The sequence below is a fragment of the Topomyia yanbarensis genome, chromosome 2, assembly GCF_030247195.1.
Source record: "Topomyia yanbarensis strain Yona2022 chromosome 2, ASM3024719v1, whole genome shotgun sequence".
Classification (NCBI taxonomy): domain Eukaryota; kingdom Metazoa; phylum Arthropoda; class Insecta; order Diptera; family Culicidae; genus Topomyia; species Topomyia yanbarensis.
This window is the reverse complement of record NC_080671.1, coordinates 100,454,936-100,478,124: the sequence shown is the minus strand read 5'-3', so window position 1 is coordinate 100,478,124 and position 23,189 is coordinate 100,454,936. Positions and strand designations below refer to the sequence as shown.

General features: G+C 40.6%; 1 protein-coding gene across 3 annotated transcripts in view; it reads left to right on the top strand.

The window, feature by feature from the left end:
• The window catches only part of LOC131678986 (unconventional myosin ID), a 69,159-nt gene extending 49,697 nt beyond the window's left edge, over nucleotides 1-19,462 (top strand). For all 3 annotated transcript variants that reach the window (XM_058959494.1, XM_058959493.1, XM_058959492.1), the window contains 7 exons: nucleotides 968-1,270; nucleotides 1,561-1,780; nucleotides 1,850-2,075; nucleotides 16,345-16,808; nucleotides 16,872-18,266; nucleotides 18,324-18,481; nucleotides 18,546-19,462. In XM_058959494.1, the coding sequence (XP_058815477.1) occupies nucleotides 968-1,270; nucleotides 1,561-1,780; nucleotides 1,850-2,075; nucleotides 16,345-16,808; nucleotides 16,872-18,266; nucleotides 18,324-18,481; nucleotides 18,546-18,720 (2,941 nt within the window). In that variant the 3' untranslated portion in view covers nucleotides 18,721-19,462. The remainder of the gene's footprint in view (nucleotides 1-967; nucleotides 1,271-1,560; nucleotides 1,781-1,849; nucleotides 2,076-16,344; nucleotides 16,809-16,871; nucleotides 18,267-18,323; nucleotides 18,482-18,545) is intronic.
• Nucleotides 19,463-23,189: the final 3,727 nt, after the last annotated feature.

Below are 23,189 nucleotides of genomic sequence, written 5' to 3'. Positions count from 1 at the left end.
GAACGATTTCCCGCACAATCATTGTTCCACATCCGCAGAACGCTTGCCAAACGCAGATTTGTTGCACATCGTCTTCTGTTTGTCACTACGGTTCGGTCCCTTCCTCTTCAAGTAAATAGAAACTTGAACTGAAATATTTGTGCGACGCTTGAATTGGTTCAATGCCATCCTGACCTTGGCAGTCTGTTTGCGCTTTGAAAGTTCAATCACATGGGATATTAATGTGCGATTCCGAGCTACTCTGCTACCGAATCATCGATAAAAGGCATTGGCATATTGATAAAACAATGCCAGTATAAACTTTAATCTATAAACGACTTTCAATTCAAATTTATGCCATTTCAAAAACGCACTGAACAGTTATGAATATTCGAGTGTCCCTTTTTACGAACACAGTGCGGGGCTCTCAAAATCCCGGGACCTGTGGACCAGTGTGGCCGTGCGTAAAGACGGTACTGGTCACCTCGTTATAAAACCAAATTTGTGCACGAAAAGTCACATACACACTAGCACACCTAACAATCACGTAAACATACAAATGCTCGAGCCTTTCATCCGTGCAAGTGAACGTTTCAGCACTTATAAATTTACAAACGCAGCCGCAAGAGTGAACCTACACACGCCCGTGTTCGCGCGATCATGAATCGGTTACGTTCGGGAGTCCCTACTCTCGGCCCTAGCAGTCTAGGTCATGGATTCTGATGAGACAAAGCCGAAGCGTAAATTCCATCATTTATTTATGATAATGTTACAGAGCGAAAACGTGGAATATATGGCATGAGATGATGATTATAATAACCAATTTTCAACTGAGACTAAAGCAAAAAAGAATAGATTTGTGCTATATAAAATACCCTATATCTACTATTCCTTTCCCACAATAGCCCTGCTAACATTTATATGAAACGACATATTGATTTACATATTACCATACCATAATCATGTTCCACTTGCTCCTCTCTTCCAGGTTTCAGGCTGGCATCATTTACACATACATCGGCGAGGTGTGCATTTCGATGAACCCGTACCGGGAGATGAACATCTACGGACCGGAACAGGTCAGCCGGTACAAAGGACGAGAGCTGTTCGAGAACTCCCCGCACATTTTCGCCATCGCTGACGCAGCCTATCGGGTGTTGAAGCAGCGGAACCAGGACACCTGCATCATGATATCCGGCGAGTCCGGAGCCGGCAAAACGGAGGCGTCCAAAATCATCATGAAGTATATTGCCGCCGTGACGAACCAGAACAAGCAGAATGAGATTGAACGGTAAAAGTGGATTTCAAATTATATATTTCGTGTATCTGACCAATCTTCATTTGAAGCGAACAACCGTCTGTATTTTATATTGCAAAGCGAAACAGATAACGTATGTAAGGTTTCTTGACAGACGGAATTAGTAACGGCTAATTGTCCCAATTTGATTTCACTCTGTTTCGCCAAGGCCGATAAGTGACAATTGTTGCGTGTTTCAAGCGAGAGATAACATTGTGTTAGCCGCGGTCCGGGATATAGAGAAACCACAAATCAATTTAAGCCTTTTATTATTCATTCAACAGGGTAAAAAACGTCCTAATCCAGAGCAATGCCATCCTGGAGTGTTTTGGGAATGCAAAAACAAATCGAAACGACAACAGCAGTCGTTTCGGCAAATACATGGACATCGAATTCGACTATAAAGGCGATCCGGTGGGTGGTGTAATAACCAACTACCTGCTGGAAAAATCCCGGGTTATTCAGCAGCAAAGCGGAGAACGCAACTTTCACTGTTTCTATCAGGTGAATCTAAACATTGTCGATATTAGCTTCGTAACACGTGCTGATGGCAGCCCTTTATCTCCATTGCAGCTGTTACGCGGTGCATCCGAGGCCGAACTGAAACAGTACAACCTGCAGCGAGATCCTGCCCAATATCACTACACCAATCAGGGCAGCGTGGAGGTTCTGTCGGAAAAGGCGGACTACCGGGTAACATCCGGCGGGCTGAAGGCGTTAGGTTTCGCTAACGACGAACTGTCCATGGTGTGGCGTACCGTGGCAGCCGTACTGCATCTGGGTGATATCCGCTTCAAATGTAAGTTGGTACAACATGACGCCGGGAGTGGACCAATATCCGGCCACTGTTCAAATTTTAACATTGGTTCGCCCGTCATTTGGTGTACGAATCGACACTCGTCAATGTCAATATTGCATCCATGCATTATGATGAGATATTGTTGGGAAATTTGATGGGAGTTTGCAAAATAGAAAACTCTATGGTGAAACGAAAAGAGCGTTTCGGGCAAAAAGGGGTGTACTATTGTTCACGTTCATTCTAGGATGAAATTCGCAGTGTTACATTGCATGACGCTAATTAACCATTGCAGTGAAGCCAATAAATGCAATTTTGCGATCGTTGAAAATCTAGCATTTCGTCGGAATATTATAGATTATCAGCCATACACGACTGTAACGAAACTAGAGTGGAAGTGTTTATTTTAGTGACACTGATTTAGATGAAATGGACATCTAATGTGGTTCATGGGCCCATACGCAGCCATGGATGTTTATTACATTCTAGCTTCTGGAAGCAGCTTTTAATTATAGGTGATTGGATTTGCTTTTTTTATATTATTTTCTATTTGATTATATTGTTTTGTTTGCATTACATTTCTAATTTAGTATATTGGGTGTTCAGCCACAAGTGGTGACTTTTCATCCCTATTGTTTACATGATTCAGTTAATTATTATTAAGTTATAATATGCTTTCGCAGTTAAGTATTTTTTTCAGTAGGATGTTTTAAACCTACTTGTCTTCTGAATAAGGAGCTAAACAAATCTTATAAACTAACTTATAAACTATAAAGAGAGCTAATCGTTGCAATTGAAGAAGTTGCTTATAATACTGTTCGTCATAAGTTCTAATGTTTCTATGTTTGCAACTCTGTGCAACTCATTTGTGCTAAACCAGGGAGGACGCTTCAAAATCATTTTCAGAATTTTATTCTGAATCCTTTGAAGAGTTCTCTTCCTAGTAGCACAACAACTTGCCCAGATAGGCACTGCATATAGCATTGCCGGTCTAAATATTTGTTTATAAATTAATAGTTTGTTCTTTAGGCAGAGCCTAGAATTCCTCTTTATAAGAGGGTATAAACATTTTATATATTTGTTGCATTTTGTTTGGATTCCTTCAATGTGATCCTTAAAAGTGAGTTTTTATCGTAAATCAAACCCAAGTATTTAACTTGATCTGTCCACGTTAAATTCAAACCATTAAATTTAATAATATGGTTATTATTTGGTTTAAGAGAAGAAGCTCTTGGCTTATGCGGAAACACAATCAATTGTGTTTTTGCCGCATTAGTGGAAATTTTCCATTTTTTCAGGTAATCATTGAAAATATTCAAGCTTCGTTGCAGTCGACTGCAGATAAGACGAAGACTCCTCCCAGTGGCTGAGATGCTAGTATCATCACAGAAAAGTGACTTTTTACATCCTGTAGGTAGATTTGGAAGATCAGAGGTAAAAATATTGTATAGTATTGGTGCGACGCTTGATCCTTGAGGGACGCATGCTTTAACGGGTAGCTTATTAGATTTACAATTCTGATAAGAAACCTGTAGGGTACGGTTAGTAAGATAATTTTTAATTATCTTTATTATGTAAATTGGAAAATTGAAATCCCACATTTTGGCAATTAAACCTTTGTGCCAAACACTGTCGAAAGCTTTTTCGATGTCTAGAAGAGCAACTCCTGTGGAATAGTCCTCTGAGATATTTGCCTTTATCATGTTAGTTACTCTCACAAGTTGATGAGTAGTTGAATGTCCAATACGAAATCCAAACTGCTCAGGAAGAAAAATAGAATTCTTATTGATATGTGACATCATTCAAGTTAGGATGATTTTTTCAAATAATTTACTAATAGAAGAGAGTAAACTAATTGGTCGATAGCTAGATGCTTCTGCTGGGTTTTTATCTGGCTTCAAAATAGGAATAACCTTGGCACTTTTCCATCTTTCAGGGAAGTATGCTAATTCAAAACATTTGTTGAATATTTTGACCAAGTATCTCATGGTGATTTCGGGAAGGTTTTTAAGAAGAATGTTGAAAATTCCATCATAACCTGGAGCTTTCATATTTTTTAACTTTTTCATGATGGATTTGATCTCATCATAGTTTATTTCAACAATATCGTCTAGAGACAATACTTGATTTGAAACGTTTTCATATTTTTGTAAGACTTCGGAGGAATTCCACGAAGATCCGTCCGAAAATCTTTAAAATCGTGACCGACCATCTTAGATTCCAATGAAACTTTACACGTTTCACCGTCATGCAAGACTAAATATTTTCCACAGGTAATAAGATTATTTTGACTCAAGAGCAACTTTTCAAAAGCGCGTAAACGTTTCTACGTGTATGAATTTCAAAATTTTTTTGTTCGATTACTGTATTTTATACAGCAAAACTATCTGAGAACGAGTTACAGGGAATGAATACTTCGTTCTGAAAAAAATATACACTGAAAAAAATGATGTGTCATTTTTCAAAAAAACAAAAATTTATGATAAAAATGTAAATTGCGAAAAAACCCATTTTTTTAAATTTTTTATATTTTGTTACCAAAAACCTAAAGAGAAAAGAAACATTTTGAATGTGATTGCATGATGGAGAAAAAATCGGTAAAAAAGTTTTTCTAACAATAACTTCGTACATGTTTTTAAATTTCATACTAATAGACATACAAAATTGTAATTCTATTACAGAATATAATTCTAAGCACCATTTAAAATCAAAATGCGTTTACCAAAAATATTCCAAAATACGATAGTTTTCGAGATATTTGAAATTTTGCTCCTTCAAAAACAATTAATTCGTGTAATTATGCTCTTTTTAAAAGTTATTCGCGTTACCCTATCAAAAAAATGTCAAAAATTTAATGTTTATCGTTTTAAAGACGTAAAAGCAACTCTTTTAGTGTATTTGGATCCTGGAGAAGCTTTCAATAAAAAAGTTTTCCTAACAACAACTTTTGACATTTTTTTATAACTCTTACTATTTGCAGTCAATAATACAATTTTCTTTTTGTATATGATTCTAAACGCCATTTTAAATCGAACTGCTCTTAACGAAAATTTTCTAAAATGTAGTAGTTCTCGAGATATTTTAACTTTTGTTTTAACAACACAATTATTTTGTTTTATTACGACCTTTTCATAAGTTAGTCGCGTTTCTCCATCAACAATAATAGGTTTTTCAAAAGGCCCGTAAACTTTCCTGCAACTTTCTCTTTGACATTACTTTGACATTCTTTGACAGAGTTACTCTTCAATTTAATATTTGGTTTTAAAAAAGTTTCGGTCACAACGGATATATGCACATTATGTATCCTCAAGAAATTGAAAAATTCGTCTTCGCACGTTTTCAATGAACGAGCATTCCCATTTAATAAATTTAAATTATGATTTAGTCATTGTTAAACTTTAATTTCATTACAATTTTGTTAGCAAATTCCCAACCCGCTTGAAAAGCTTCAAACATGGAGGTAGAATTTAACATGGCAATCATCATAGGTAACATAGCCTCCTGTAGGTATTTTAATTTTTCTTCCGTTACGCTACCTAGATCCATTGGACTAAAGGAAGCGTTGGGTGCAAACGAGATTGAGGGCGTGGTAGTTGTAGCCGTTATTTTGGCATTGCTACCTGCCACTGAAGCATAAGATGACACACCATTGTAGGATGGTGTGACGGAGGTAGAAGAAGTTGTTAATCTATTTTGAATCGGATTAATACGTTTGGGCGTGTTTTCGTGAAGTGTACCTGAAGAAGTATTTTTTATTTGTTGCTTTTGTTGTCTAGAACGAGAATTTATAATTTTTTTCTCGAACAGGACAACCCCAGAAATTCGATTTATGATTTTCGCTATAATTAGCGCATTTGAAACTTTTTGTGGGTTTTTTCACCGGACAAGTATCTTTCGTGTGCGATTTATCACCACAGATCATACATTTGGAATCCAAATGACAATTTTTTGTGCCGTGCCCAAAGCCTTGGGTCAGATTTTGAATTCTGCCTCTTTCGAATTATTAACCTCATTACGGTTAAAATGAATTAAATATAGCTCCTGGATAATTCCAGAGCGTACTAGCGTGTCATCGCCGGTAGCCTTTCTCTTCATAAGAATAACTTGTGAAGGAGAAAAGCCAAGTAAATTGTTCAATTCGTTGGATATTTCATCCAAACTTTGACCTTGAGGTAGCCCTTTCAAGACAGCCTTGAATGGTCTATCTGTCTTGAAATCATATGAATAAAATTTATATAACTTCTCCGTAAGATACTGGAGTAGTCGTTTGTGGCCAATCAATTCCTCCGCTGTAACTCGACATTCTCCTCTTCGGCCAATCTGAAAAGAGACTTTTACGTCCGGAAGGAACGTCGAAAGCTCAGTTCGAAAGACTTTGAAGTCGGAGATCTCACTGTTATAGGTGGAGGTGATTGCGTTTTCTTCTCATTGGCATTATGCGCAATGCGAGGAAATTTAGAAATTTCATTAGTTTCACATTCGGATAAAACATCGAATGAGTTGCTGCAGACAATTGAATTTTCGGGTGGAGAAGATACCCTTTTCCGTTTGGCTTTAATTTTTGGCACACGGCCTTTCTGGGAGGACTCAGGCATGTTGGAAGAATCAAATATTTCTTTAGGCTGAATTGTTCTTGAAAAATGTTTTAGTCTTGAAAAAGACTGATTGAGTAGTAAAAGTAGGTAGTCTTGAAAAAGACTAATTGTCGAAAAAATATAGGTAGCCTTGAGAAAGACTGTTGCTGTTGAAAAACTCTAGGTAAACCAGAAGCTATCAAGGTTTGTGACCGGTTCGAACGAAGGTTCAAGCCGGTATAAATTGGATTTGCTTATTTAGAGCATGTTCCGCATGTATAGTTGTCGACTTGATTTGTGGGTATTAGGCTAGTTCAAGAAAGGAGAAACTGACTCACACCCCCTAAGTGATAGCTAATTGTTAGGTTCATTCAGAGAAATCTTCGTATTTGATATTGGAGATAAACAATTCTCACATCCTATAGGGGAGAAATTCTTCTTAGTTCTTATGGAAATTCTTTTACCTGAGAGAATAGGGAGAGAGACGAATAGTGTGAAGCCAAAACTACCCTATTGGGCAGATCAATCGTGCAATGCAAAGAAACATTACTCATGCCTGAGTTGGAGGAGATGAGTATTGTACACCCATCAAAAAAGAAATTTAAATTTTCGTTAGAATTTAGTTAAATCGTGATTGTAAGGTGCATTCTAGAGTATATGTATTAATAAAAACAAGTTTTGGAATTATTTCATCTCTTTGTTTCGAAATGCACAACATTTCCTAAACAAATCCATCGATCACCATATGGTTTGTTTTCAAAATAAAATAGGAGTCATTTTAATTGCAGCCTGTAGAAGCGGTTGCCAAAATGCTAGTGTTGAAATCATCATAAAGGGAGTGTTTCCGTTTTGACTGATTTTCACTTTTCGTCTCTCTCTCTACTCTCTCTGGCTTTTATCAGTCTCTAATAATTAAACAATATGGTTGGAGCGTATAATGTTGAAGATTTTCCTAATCTTTTACCGTTTGCCCTATTCACCTGTTCAATGAAAATAATCGCAGACAGATAAGTGACTATCTGTAATAAAATCATAATTAGTAGACCATAATTAGTAATTATTTATATATGCTATATGCATCAAATGAATAATTATTTAAATTTATATAAAGAAATTTTAAGAACATGCTTACCCAGTTAAACTCATTCCGGAACCGGTTCGGATTTCTGAATGGAGTCATTATGGATTCCAAATCAAATGCAACAACCGATTCCGACTCAGAATCGGTTGTTGCATTTGATTTGGAATCCATACTGACTCCATTCAGGATTCCGAATCAAATTCCGAATGGTTTGACCGGGTAATATTTAACGATACATAATTCAAAAACCTGTTTTAATCCACCTTGTGGTGCAACTGTACCTTTCTCATTTTTCCAAACTACGATTTGAAAGCTAGTACGTTAAATAACACTAGTTTACAAATTTAGGGTTAATTGCATGAAGTTAAGAACAAAGGTGTTTTCTAAGTCAATTTTGGGTCGCTGAGCACGAAAATCATATCCGTTTTCTTTTTCAAAGAACCGTTTTTGTGATTTTTTAAAAAAGGTGTTTTTGAGCACTTTTTGCAGTTTTTGGTCAATATCTCAGGAACAAATCTTCCGATTAACACAAACCTCACCATTTGAAAGGTATTGATGTGCCCATTCCAAAAATGTATAACGTGTTAGGATAAAATATCAAAAATTTAAGGTTAAGAGCAACCAAAGTCAAAAAAGTAGTGTTTGGTAAAATTGCTAATTTTTGGTTGATTTTTCATAAAAAAATAAATCAGCAAAAAAAATCTTTTAAAATCTTATGTGTCAGGCAAACTTCTCACGTGAATTTTAAGCCTAAGATCACGAAAATCCGAGCAAAACTGGTGATGTTATTAGGCACCGAGTGAAAATTGCTCTGTTTTGCACATATCTCTTTTGGTCTTAAATAAGATTACACTAGTATACAAGAAAAATGAAGTTATGAGAAAAAGTGTTTTCTAGATTAATTTTGAGTCGCTGAATACGAAAATAATACTCTATTTCTCTTTCAAAGAAGTTCGAGTTTAAAAAAAAAGTTTTTCTTTTGCTTCCGCTTTTTTGTTTTTGCTTTATTTTTTATTACAGAAAAATAATTTTTCATATTTTCAGAATCTATGTGACAGATTTCAACAATTTTAAGGTAATCGCGATAAGCTAAGACGAAAGGTGTTTCCTCAGTTAATTTTGGATCGCTGAATACGAAAACCAAGTCCATTTTTTTTTCAAAGAGGCATTTTCAAGATTTCTTTGAGAAAAGGTGTTTTTGGGCACTATTTTAGTTATTTGTCAATATCTTGTTCAAATAGGATCCGATCGAAACAGTTCGAAAGATATTGATGTGCCCTTTCCGAAAAAGTATAATATGCATAGATCAAATCTCGACAAACTTATGATTACGGCTTAAAAGCCAACTGTCAAAATTCTCTTTGAAATGAAATTTCAGACAAACTGTTACCCGCCAATCACAGATGTTTATAGTAAACAAAAGAAAAAAGTTTTCTCTTGCATTAACTGCGTTTAGCCAGTAACGGTTTGTCCGGAATTTCCTTTCAAAGAGAATTTTGACAGTTTGCTTTTAAGTCGTAATCGTATGTTTGTCGAGAACTGTACATTTATTATGATTAAAATCGACCAAAGTAAAAAAAGTCTAATGTTCGACCTTTTTTTTAAAAATGCATATTTCTAGTAAATTTTTTATAATGAATCAAGGACAGAAGAAAATTCTTTAAAAATCTAATGAGATAAATAATCTTTTTGCATAAATTTTAATCCAATGGTCACAAAAGTCGGATGAAAAATGTAGATGGTATGAAACACTGAGTGAAAATTGAATTTTTTTTATTTTTAGCCCAATCATACTTTTGGCTGAAATAATCTTCTATACTTGATAGTTATTGTTTGTGTTGGGTACTGTCTTCTCGAGTTTGCATCCATCCATCCTGCGGCATTTGAAAGGTTTTGGATATTTCATTGTACAACTAGGTGCTCTTTTTAAAATGTGGAAATATCGTTGGAAAAGTTTTGTTTTGTCTGTGGTGAGTACATATTTTAAGAAATAAAGGAATTTTAGCCTTCTGCTTCAACAGGCTTCACAGCAGATTCTCAGTTCACAGAATATTACGTAGCTAGTGCTACGATCCCACTGAGACTCCTTCCCGATAGGGACTCGAATATTTGACGACTGGCTTATGAGACCAGTGCTACACCCTCTAAACCGCCGCACCAGGGCAGGGTCCGCTAAAATCATAAAATTTCCCTTTCGCTCAATATGCCATACACACCTAGAAAAAATAGTGTAAATTTACGTCTCCTGACCCTGACATATACGAGCATCAAAAATGACTTAGTTTTACGTTTGACTTTAATTTTACATGACGTTTAATTTCGTAAAACATGTAATTTTACTCCACATACAGCGTTTGTTCTGAATGGTAGGAAGTGCAATTTTATGTCATTGCGCATGTAAATTATATGTTCCATGTAAAATTAAACGGAACACGGTAATGTTACGTCATTTCGTAAATTACGGTTTGTTGAATTGTGTCATGTTTGCAATTACGTCAACGATAAAATTCAGATTTTTTTGGTGTGTAGCATCAACATTTTCCATCCGATGTTAGTGATATTAGGCTTAAAATTAACGTAAACATATTATTTGTCATCTTAGATTCTAAAAGGTCCGAAAAAATATTGTTTTTCGGTAAAAAAAATCATTTAAAAATGAGTAACTTTTAAAAATGGTCAAAAATGCACTTTTTTAAAACTTTGGTCTCTTGCAGCACTAAAAATTTTACATATGATCGACACATATTATATGTTTTTGGAAAGACACCTTTCAACCTGCATATTGACTAAACTAATTGAATGATTTTGACACGAAATATTGACTAAAAACTACAAAAAGTGCTCAAAAACGAGTTTTTTGAGAAAATCACAAAATCGCTTCTTTGAACAAAAAAATGAATATTGTTTTCGTGTTCAGCGACCCAAAATTAGTCTAAAAAATACTTTTTCTTGAAGCTTCATTTTTCTTGTAAACTAGTGTAATTAGTGGGAGGGGGACGCGTTGGGAACAACCTAACATATTTTGGTATACGGGTGGGTGACGAGAATGCGGGTGTGAAGGTTAGTCTGAGGGAAGGAGGGAGTGTGATAGGGTTGGTGAAGGATGTGAGAGGAAGGAAGGGGAGGGGTGCAATAGCCAACTGCATATTAATCCTTCCGTTTGAGACAAGTGCCAGTGAAAATTGGTTCAGTCATCACCGAAGTGGCTTTGCTTCTGGAATATGCCGGGAACTCGGAACTTCCGGAATAATCGATAGTGAACAATATATATTTTAAGAATCTTTGATTCGCTATAAGTGATCTAGGCCTGCGAATCGAAGTAATTTGATGTCCATTTTAAGAGATTTTTAACCTCTACGGTATTACGATTGTATCGGTTTATATGAGAAATTCCTATGTGACCTATGGGAGTATTACATCTTTCATTTGAACTCAAGTATGTTAAAATTGGTAAGCGCTCGTTAGAAAGTAGGTAGAACATTAGTTTAGGAACTTGCTAGGGCCATTAAGAACTGTCATAGGTGACCAATGTGAAGGACAGGAGTTCATGGGCTTAACGACACCCTCCACACCTCGGAACCACTGCGAGTTAGGGAGTCTTGCTAGGATATGGTGAGGTTTGAATTGGGCTCTACTAAACCTCTAAAAAACCATAACTCCGAAAGCCACTTTAGGCTAACAGGCGTGCTGTTCTACTCCCTGAGTAAGGAAGGATGACACCAACTTGAAATGGTGAGTGGGCTGCCTCCATCCCGACAAAACCCTAGTAGGTCTCCTTGTATGTTCAAAACTCGTCACAATTTCGTTTGTGGTACTAGGTTCGGTTGGAGCATTCCCGATTTTACGCCGATTTGGCTCTGAACACTACTCCCAATACGCGATGATGTGAGCCCCCCCCCCTCCGTGTTCGCATGGATAACCATGGGATCACAAGAGGTGACAACGTACAGCGTGGAGTGGAGATTGCGGCCCAGATTTGTGATCCAATAAGATGGAGAAAAAACAAGAAACACAAACAGGGAGCAGGCGCGGTGAATCCGTTTGTCATGGATGGTTTGGTTCAACAAGAGCAGGAGAAGGAGAAAAAGCAGCAACAACAGCCAGATCACAGTGGCATAAGTTACACCCCACAGAAACCAAAAGTAGTGACAGCGAAGTACTTGGAGGAGGAGCTCCACAAGTTTGTGAACCTAAGAAACAATGTCCATAGGACATTAAGGAGATAGTTCTCAGAATTCGAAAGACGTTAGTGTCTACCGTGAAAGAGTATGACACAGCATTGGCGTCGGCTAAGGCTACTATCCCCCCCGAAGCAAGGGATGGGGAAGCAGAATTGAGTGGAGAACACACCAGTTTCCGTGACTCCAAAGAGGACAAGAACCTCGTCAGGAGGCAGACGCTGGAGAACGCTGTTGTTGTCGAAGGAAGGACGTCACCCAACAGGGAGAAAACTGGAGTACCGTTGCAGGTCAGAACGAGATACATTGGAAACAAAAGCAGAAGAAAGAGCGAAAAGGAGAGCAGAAGAGGATAGGAAAACCTTCGACTCGTCAGAAGGCGCCAAAGAGAGAAGTAGTACTCACCAAAGCTAACGCGATGACTTATGCAGCGCTGCTCAAGAAAATCAGAGAGGACCCGGAGCTGAGGGATTTTGGGGAAAAATGTGGTAGGAATCAGACATACCCAAAAAGGCGAGATGCTCTTCGAGTTGAAGGATTCCACGTTTAAAAGCTCGACCATAAAGGAAAGTATTACCAAATCAATGGGTGAAAAGGCAGAACTTAAAGTCTTAAACCCGGAGATGGAACTCAGACAACGATGATTAGTTTACCGGTAACCACTGCAGACAAGGCCCTGGAGGTAGGCGAAGTTACGGTTGCCCATTGAGAGCCGCCCCCGAGTGAATAAACAGATGGAGAAACGCTTCAAGTGTTTGGGCTTTGGACATTTGGCAGGGACGGGCAAAGGCCCGGATCGATCCGGGAGGTGCTGTAAATGCGGGGAGATAGGCCATGTTGTACTCCAGTTGATGGAAATAAAAATTAGGCGGAAGACTTTAAATGCCTTGCCAGGTCAACGGTAATGGAGATAACCCAGATAAATCTGAATCACTGTGGCACCACACAGCAACTGTTGTGGCAGTCTACGACAGAAACTATGTGTGAAGTCGCTTTAATTGCAGAGCCATATCAATTTCCTTCTGGTAACTGGGTGGCGGATAGATCGGGAAAGGTTGTGATACAAGTTATGAGCAGATTCTCCATTCGAGAAGACGTAGAACGTTCATACGAGGGCTTCGTGATCACCAAAATTAACGACGTCTTCGTGTGCAGCTGTTCCGCTCCTCCAAGGTGTACAGTGGAGCAGTTCAGCCTAATGCTGGAGCAGTTAACTGAGCAGTTGATCGGTCGAAAGTCGAAAGTCATTGATGATGACTTCAACGCGTGGGCTGTGGAGTGAGGCAGTAGAGTAACCAACACAAGAGGGTGTACCTTGCAGGAAGCTCTAGCGAAGTTAGACGTACGATTGTGCAATGAAGATTCCGTTAGCACATTTCGGAGAGACAGGAGGGAGTCTATCATCGACGTCACATTCCTTCATTGACAGAGAACATGGATTGTAGAGTATACGAAACGTATACGCCACCAAGCTATTCGCTACCGTATCAGTCAACGGAATCCTGCTGCAGCGCGGAGAAGGATGACCGGCGAACGAAAGTGGAAAACGAAAGCCTTCAACAAAGATCTCTTCGTTGAGGCACTTCAGCCGAACGGCGAAACAAAGAACGTGGATACGACCTAACAGGAAGGATTGTGGCAGCTTGTGACGCCACAATGCCGCGAGAGTTGGAACCACGCAATAGACGGCGTCCAGCTTACTGGTGAAATGAGACGCTTAGTACGCTACACGCTGCTTGTCTCAGATCCAGAAGGCGAGCTCAGAGTAATATCGGAGCCAGATAGAGAAGAGCGCAAGGTAGCGTTTCGGGAAGTTAGGGTCCCTTTAAAACGGGAGATCAAGCTTAGCAAATCAGATTGCCACGAGGAGCTGTGCCGAGAAGTAGATGTCAATGATGGCGGAAATGAAGGGCTCGACGATGCCAGCCGAAATAGACCCGGGTAAGCTGAAGATAATCGTTGAGGGTCTCTTCCCGAAGCACGATCCAACTATCTGGCCACTGATACCTTACGGCGAAGAAGAAGGAGCAAACATGTACGATCGGCAAGTGACAAACGCAGAGCTCGCAGAAGCATCGAAGCGCCTGAAATCAAAGAAAGCACCCGGGCCGGATGGAATACCAAACTGCTGGTGCTGAAATCTGCGATTCTAGCATATCCGGACATGTTCAGGATGGTGCTGCAGAAGTGTTTAATTAAAGGTAACATCCCCGAAATGTGGAAGGTACAGAAGCTGGTGTTGCTACCGAAGCTAGGGAAGCTCGTATAGGCCCTTATGTATGCTGGATACACTCGGAAAGCTCCTGGAAAAAATGATCCTTAATATGTTGACGAAATGCACGAAGGCGACGGCGGACTGTCCAAGATGCAGTTCGGATTCCGCAAAGAAGCATCGACAGTGGATGCAATTCAGATAGTGCTCAAGAGTGCTGAGACGGCATCTAAACAGAAACAAAGAGAAGATCGATCCTGCGCTGTGGGCGCGATAGATGCGAAGAATGCAATTACCTGCGCCAGCTGGAAAGCCATCGCTGCTGCGCTGCACAGAATGAGGGTTTCCGACTATCTATGCCAGCTTCTGAATAGATACTTCCAGAGCAGAGCGCTTCTGTACGATACGAACGAAAGGCAGAAGTCAATGCGAGTCAAAGTGGGTGTTCCGCAGGACTCCATTCTCGGTCCAACTCTACAGAAAAGGATTACGATGAGGTCGTAGCACTGCGGCTGCCCAGGATTGTGAAAATCGTGGGTTTTGAAGATGACGTGTCACTTGGTGTTACACGGTGATGCGTGAGACACTTGAGGAAGTGGAGGTGTCAGTGACGGAGACAATAGACACGATCGAGAGCTGGATGAACGAGGTCAAGCTGCAAATAGCTCACCACAAGATAGAAGGGTTGTTGGTCAGCAATTGCAAGGCGGTTCAGCGGATGCAGATCGACGTCGGAGGGCACGTGATTGCATCGAATCGTGTACTGAAGCAATTGGGAGTGATAATCGACGACCGATTGAGCTTCAATAACTACCGATTACGCCTACGAAAAGTCGCCGAAGGCAACGAACACAATAGCGATAATCATGCCAAACGTCGGCGGTCCGAGAAGCAGCACGAGACGTCTGCTATCTACTGTTTCGTCATAAATTTTCCGATATGGGATGCTGCGCTGAATACCACGCGGAAGCGTGAAAAACTGTTCAGAACATTCCGGCTGATGGCCGTGCGAGTCGTGCGTACAGAATAATATCGTCATCAACAACATCTACATCACTCTGGCTAAGGACGCGCGATGCTACCAGCAGAGAAATGCAAGGAGACTGATCCGAGCGGACTCGTTGGCGCTAAGTGGCAGCAGGAGTTGGACAAAGCGGAGAAAGACAAGTGGATTCACCGACTCATCCCAAATGTATCGACTTGGGTGCAAAGGAAGCATGGAGAGGTGAACTTCCATTTGCCCAGTTTTTGTCCAGGTACGAATGCTTCCGGAAGTACTTGTTTCGATTGATCTTCAAAAGCCTTAGATTCGAAGAAGTTCGTAGGAGTATGCCTAGTGTGACAATTCACAATATCGTCGAAAAGATGAGCCACGACGCATACCTTGGATGCTGGCAACAGGATGGTTACGAGTATACTCTCCGAGCTGCGGAGGAAGCGGCAAAGAGACCAACAAAGCAGCGCCATTAGCTAGAAAGTCGCTGTGAAACCACAAATCGGCATCTAGAGAAAGAGTCACATTTTAAGAGAAATTCCGCCGCCGGGGAAGTCTCCGTCGGTGTAGACTAGGTCCACTTACAGGGACCAGTTGAGTAGTACGCGCCGTAATACCGGGTTCGGGTCATCAGGACGCCAGTGAACCGATCCTAGAGCTTCACCGGAATCGTCGAATCAACTGCGACATCCTATCGGGAAGCTTGCGAGTAGGGTAGATCCACCGTCGGGTATTAGACCGAGTAGACCGCCGAATACTTGAATAGCACGCGACATAGCATCGGGTTGGGATTATCGGGGCGCAAGTGAATGGGCGTCTGGATTCACCGGCATCGCCGGACCGACCTCGGCACCCTACCGGGTAGCGCGTGAGTAGGGTAGATCCGCCACCGGCGGCTAGACCGAGCAAACCGCGTCGAATAGCTAGCATTGAGTCGTTGGAGCGCCAGTGAACCGGAAGCTACGCTCCATCCGGAATCGCTGGATGGATCTCCGCACTCCGCACTAGCTGGTCCGTTGAGGAGGCTAGGTCCACCGCCGGAGACTAAATCGAGTAGATCGGGACGAAGCGGGGAGCTAAATGGCTAAATTTAGAAACAATGTTGTGATCGAAGACAACCCCAGGATGCTAAATGGGTTTTGCAAACGATGATCTGAAAATTTTTAAAAATCGAACAATATGCAATCATTTCCAATTTGTAGCTTCAGCTCACATGCTTTTTTCCCATTTCAGCCCAGGACGACCAGATTCAGATAGCGAACCGTAAACAGCTTACCACAGTGGCACAACTTTTGCACGTGACCGAGGAGGAGATGATGCGATCCCTGACGGAACGGGTGATAGCGGCCCGAGGTGAAATTATGACCAAAACCCACGACACCGAACAGGCTGAATACGGTAGGGATGCACTGGCCAAGGCCATCTACGATCGGCTGTTCGCGTGGATCATTGACCGCATCAACAAGGCCATTCTGGTGCCGGGTTCGAATACACAGAAGCGCTACAACCGGGTTATCGGTGTGCTGGACATCTACGGATTCGAGATATTCGATCAAAACAGCTTCGAGCAGTTCTGTATCAACTATTGCAACGAAAAACTCCAGCAGTTATTTATCGAGCTGGTACTAAAGCAGGAGCAGGAGGAATACCGCCGGGAAGGTATCGAGTGGACAAATATCGAGTATTTTAACAATCAGGTGAGTGATTGATTTTCCCGGTGCATTCGAAACCAATGAAAAATGTGCCATTTTTTCCCATAGATCATTTGCGAACTAGTTGAACAACCTCATAAGGGCGTAATCTCGATCATGGACGAGGCCTGTCTGAACGTGGGCAAAATTACCGATGAAATGTTGCTAGATGCGATGGACAAGAAGCTGTCACATCACCCACACTATTCCAGTCGTCAGCTAAAGCCAATGGACAAAGAACTGAAGCATCGGCAGGACTTCCGTATCACGCACTACGCAGGAGATGTTATCTACTGCATCAATGGATTCATCGAGAAGAACAGGGACGCTCTGTACCAGGACTTTAAGCGCCTGTTGTACCACTCCAAGGACCGTTTGATCACCTCTATGTGGCCTGAGGGGGCGCAGGATATTTCGAAGACCACAAAGAGACCCTTGACAGCTGGTACCTTATTCCAGCGATCGATGACGGAGTTAGTAGCTACGCTTCTAAAGAAGGAACCGTTCTACGTGCGATGTATCAAACCTAACGACATCAAGAGTGCTTCCGTGTTCGACGATGTTCGAGTGGAGCACCAGGTTCGCTATCTCGGTCTACTGGAGAATGTGAGGGTGCGCCGTGCGGGTTTCGTTCATCGCCAGCGGTACGACAAGTTCTTGCTGCGATACAAAATGATATCCCAATACACGTGGCCGAACTTCCGAGCCGGGTCGGACCGTGATGGTGTCAAAGTTCTACTCAACGAAAAGAACCTAGGTCACGATGTCAAGTACGGCAAAACGAAAATATTTCTCCGTTCACCGCAAACATTGTTTGCTCTGGAGAAGCAACGCAACGAAATGATTCCGCACATCGTAACGTTACTGCAGAAGCAGGTTCGAGGCTGGATTTGTCGCCAGCAGTACAAAAAGATGAAAGCAGCGATTCTGATTATGCGCCACTACAGAAAGTACAAGCTTAAGAGTTACGTACAGGAACTGGCCGTACGCTTCCGCAATGCTCGCCAGTTGCGAGACTACGGTAAGGGCATCCAGTGGCCGCAGCCGCCGCTCGTTGGTCGCGAAGCGGAGAAGCAACTCCGGATGTTGTTCTCCCGCTGGCGTGCTACCATGATTCTGCGTAAGTATCCACGAGAAGAATGGCCCCAGCTACGACTACAGATCATCGCCGCTAGCGCCTTCCGCAAGAGGCGCAAATTCTGGGGACACGACCGCCGCTGGTTGGGCAACTATCTGTCCATAACGGCGGAGAACTCCAACTACTCGTCGTACAATGCCAGTATTAATAATATTAAAAACACGGATAACTTCCGAGCAATACTGTTTTCGGCGTTCGTGAAAAAGTTCAACAAGTGCAACAAATCGGCGGACCGCGCAATTATCGTGACGGACGGGGCCATCTATAAGCTGGATGGAGCGAAAAATAAATTCCGCAATATGAAGCGTACCGTTGCTATCAAGGAGGTGAGCGTTAAATTGAAACTACTATTAAAGCATATAACCAATTTTGCCTTTCGTCAGATTACATCAATCAGTGTTAGCCCCGGTCGGGATCAACTAGTGGTTTTCCATTCCCATCATAACAACGACCTGGTTGTAGTGCTTCAGGGAGAACATCAACCGCTGAAGGAAGACCGTGTCGGTGAAATTGTTGCCCACGTGTGCAAGCGTTATTATGAGTAAGTTTATGCCTTTGTCGTGTTAGTAAACAAGTAATATATCAACACCCCACGTATTCTATAGACAGTGTAATCAGGATTTACCGGTGAATGTGTCACCCACGATCCAACTGCGCCTCGGTAACAAAGCTCGCACCCTCAGCATTGAGGCAGTGGCAGGTGTGGAGACGCCCGCTTTCGAACATTCCGGTGCCGTAGTCGTGCTAAAGGTTCCTTCGTCCTACGCCAGTGCGATCTAGATCGCGGAATGGTGTTGAAGATTTTGCACATTGAATGCTAAGAAATACGTTGAGTTTTCATATTGAGTTTGATTTTTTTTTCGATGGGTTTTTATTTAGTATTTCTTGTCACAGGCGGTAAACGTACTGAAACGTTAGTTCTAGTTATAGCAATGTTAGGTTTCGTGGATGTAATCCAATCGATTTTACCATAAGTGCTGATCGTTAGATATAAGCTAATCATCATGGCCTTAATGACCACTAGATTGCAATACACGGTGTACTTTAATCCTTGGTATGTATTTTAAAAAGCAAAATCGGCATGTATTTAAATTTAGTATTAATTTATCTATAATCGAGCAACGTGTTTTTTTATATTACAAAGTGCCATTATATGATAACGGAAAAAATAAGTAGTTACACATTGGGAAAACATTGTAAATTGAAAGACGGTACCATCCATGATTCGTATGTGATAGAATATAAACCGAAAATAGATCGCGATGGAACGAAATATAGAGGGCGCGTTAGTCATTGTTTTATTTGTTCAGCAGCACGTTTTTTGATTTTTAGCAGTAAAAGATTCAGGTTAATCAAAGCATTTTTATTATGTATAGGAAACATATTTTGCATCTACAAACTTGAAGATTGTGCCTTTTACGATCTTTGATAGTATTTAAAATGGCATAGTTAAGTTTTATTTCCAATTCATGTGTATTTTTCGACTTACGCCGCGTAACAAATGTATTTTAGATAGTTTCTCGTGTGTTCATTATCAAGAATATCACACTTTTATGTCCATATCACGCATATTTTTGAAAAGTAGTTGAAACAATTTTGAAAAGAAGTACTCTTGTTTTCAATTTAATATAATTCGTATTGCTTCGTTGTGAGTGTGGGTGAATGAAGAAAAGTGAGTCTAGTTATGTAAGGTATGCAAACTAGACTCGATGGAACTATCCAAGTCAGTCTTGGATATCACACACATTTGGAGCAACATCAGATGTTCCTTCAAGCTGTTCTCAACCCCTATTCGGCAGTTTTCCGTTGAGGCAGTCGACCGACGGCGTCGAAATGCCGGAAGAGATGCGCAGCGGTAAGCGAGTTTTACAAGAGTGCTAACAAACTTCTAATTTCAGGAATTGTACGAGATGGCGCTGGGTCTGTGGCCTTCGATTGGCATGGTTGTCGACTCTTTTGACCTGCTAGTTGTCGACTCTTTTGACCTTGGGTATGAGGCTAGCTCAGGACAGGAGTTCAGTACTGGCACCTGAGAGATAGTTAGGGACTTCTTATGATTATTTAACTCGATCAAGCACACCGTCTCTCAGAAATGATAAGCAGTCCTTTCGGGACGGTGTGGTCTGTTAGAGTCGAACCAGGTGGACATTCGGTTTGAGCAAACGTTATAGGGAATAGTGGATAACTATTTCTTAGGTCCTTTATGGGCAGAGATTCTTTTTGTGAAACCCTAAAATACCTTCACTCGTTTAGGTAGTCAGCATAATGATAATAAAAAAAGAATTAGGATTTGCCTGACCCATAATGCAATGAATACGTATATTGATTAAAACAGGGATAATCGAATTTTGGTATAAGAGAGATGAAACAGCACAGTTATTATTATTGTTATTTATCAGTGTGCAATCGGGCTGTCGCAACAACCTATTTCTGCAACCTATGTGCATTAACTGTAGACTAGGGTGTCCCAAAATGACATCATGTTAAAAAAGTCATCGGGCTCACTTCTTAAATGAAAGGTAAGGGTATTAGGACCACTTTCTTCTTCGGAGTGAGTTTGCTAAAACGCTTCCTACTGGTGGCGACTTTTGATTTTTTGAAAAATGGGCCGATTTTGGATAAAATTTCAAATTTATGCCTGTTGAAGCGGTCCTGCACTGTCTTAGATATTTTTTCAGCATTTTTTTATTTTCTTGGAGATCCAAACGGAGAAGTTTGGTTAGTTAGTTTGTACAAATTTGGAATTATAAGAGCGGCAGAGCCATTAAAACTTAGTAAAAAGTGAAATTTTTGGTGTTTTTCAGTATTTTTTCTTCAAAACTGGGTATCTACAAAATTTTAAAAGTACAGAAAACACTTTATATAGTTGAACCGAATTCAGGGGCGTAATTTTTCTGAAGAAAGTGTATAGCTACGGCCAATGGGGTATAAGTTATTTACGTTTTTGTTAAATAACCTTTTGACATTTTATGATATTCATAAAAAATAACACCGTTCTACAAAATAAAACAACTTAAGAGGGCTTAGTCCGCATATTATTTTTTGGAAAATAAAAGGAATATGATGAAAAATGGTGTTTTTCGCTTGTCTCTAGTACATCAGAATCGGTTTTTATGAGCAATTGACGATTTTTTTAAAAAATATTTTCTATACTAATAGCCACCTAGCGGGTTTGAAAATCACTAAAATTAAACAAATATGTCGAGTTAATGGCAAGTTATGGCGTATATTTGAAGGCTGAATTGATTAACGTACTTACATTTTGTATATAAAGTCTTATTTTCATGTTAGGAACTTTGAAGTGGAGAAAAATGCAGCAGAGTGAGGTCAGTTGCGTTGCGTTGCGTTACGAAGCACGGTGCTATTCGTAGATTGCATACTAACCATTATCATGTTGCCTATCGGTAATTTAACTCCTCTTGCTTGTGAGATAAATGAACGGGAATGAGCTTTATCTCTTTTGAATCAGTACACCAATAGCACGAGAATCGTTATTGCCGGCCACGACCATCTTCACCGATACTTAGGATAGAGTAGGAAATGTTGATGTAATATCTACTTAAGAAAGGCCACCGACTCAGCGACGCTTCCATAGGTATTACGGAGTTGGATTGAGGGACAGGTATAGGTCTAGGATTCGCCACAAGCAGGCAATGCGACCACGAAATGAATGTTTTTATGCGGTCAGATAATTAGCCTCAGAGTATACGATTACTCAGAGCAAAAAGACATTTAGTTATGTTTTTCTTGTGTTTAAACTCTGGATAGCCGGTCATCGAGAGTGATTTACCTTTTCCCTAAACTACAGCAATTTGAACTCCAAACATCCGGCCGTGGGAGTATTGCTAAAACTGCGAGCTAATCTGATATCTTTAATCGACAATCGGTACGATCGTGCGTAATGTGGACAAAAACTGTGTATAGTACAAAATGATCGCGATATAATATCAAGAATACCACGCGTAGTTTCCTAGTTGGTCGACAAACAAAGAAATTTGTTCTGAGAGTCCTAAAAACTGTCAGCCCGACCGGCATCAACCGGCGGACACGTGTTCCCCACAATGCCATCAAATCAAAAAGCATTTAAAATTACATGCAACAAAATATGTGCAATTCAGAATGTCACGCAATGAAGACCGCTCTATTATTTGTATCAAAATAAGGTCGGCAAAATTTAGTTGCATAACCGAAGTGGTTCATTTTCAAAGACAGCACTGCTGAAGAATCACTTTACAAAAACAAATGATAAGGGACACGGACGATTACAGCGGACAACCGCCTATTATATTGATCTGGTGGGAATGTAGCAAAAGCAGTGCGCATTAAAGCGAGGGCTAAAACCTCAGGTTGAAATAAGATGGAATCCTAAACTAATAGAAAATCACGATCATTCGCGTATTTGTTGAAGTATAAAATGAACTTTCACTCATCTTCGTATAATCTAGATTCTACCTGGAGCCCCACTCCCACAGCCACGCCTCCTAGCGACTAGAAGGAAATTACCTTCCAGTCACCAAGCGACGCGACTACGAGAACAGGCCCAATGATGTCATCATTTAATCAAGGCCGAATAATCATTGTCCAATTACTGTCAAGTATACTATCATTCTATTTCATAAAGTCATCACTACCAGCCTGTGAAACATTAAGCAAAGCAAGGTTTCACCTCCAAGCCTCAGCTCAATCGGAATGACACCCACAACGCTCCCCGTCCACTGCCTCCCGGTCAAACCACTCGGAACCTGATTCGGAATCCTGAATGGAGTCAGTACGGACTCCAAATCAAATGCAACAACCGATTCTGAGTCGGAATCGGTTGTTGCATCCGACCCGGAATCCATAATGACTTCACTCAGAAATCCGAACCGGCTCCGGAATGAGTTTAACCGGGCTACTGGGTGATCAAATGTCTGCAATATTGAACAGATGACCAGCAACATCAAAGAGCGCAGCAACTGTCAAATATGGGTTCGGAACAATAACACTAACACCACTTTGCTTCGTTCAAAGGTCAGTCACAACACTTTACTTTTCCGGCCTCCCAAGCTGCAACCTTACGTCTAACGAGAAATATTCAAAATCCTGATCGAAAACTCATAAAAAAATGTAATGATTAGCGGTTCTTAAAACCTGAATACATTACATCACACAGTCGAGCATGTACAGAAACTTCTAAACATCATAGTGATTTATTGACACCACAAAGCCAAATGAAAAAGAAAAAAAATGCAGAAGAGTGAGGTGAGTGT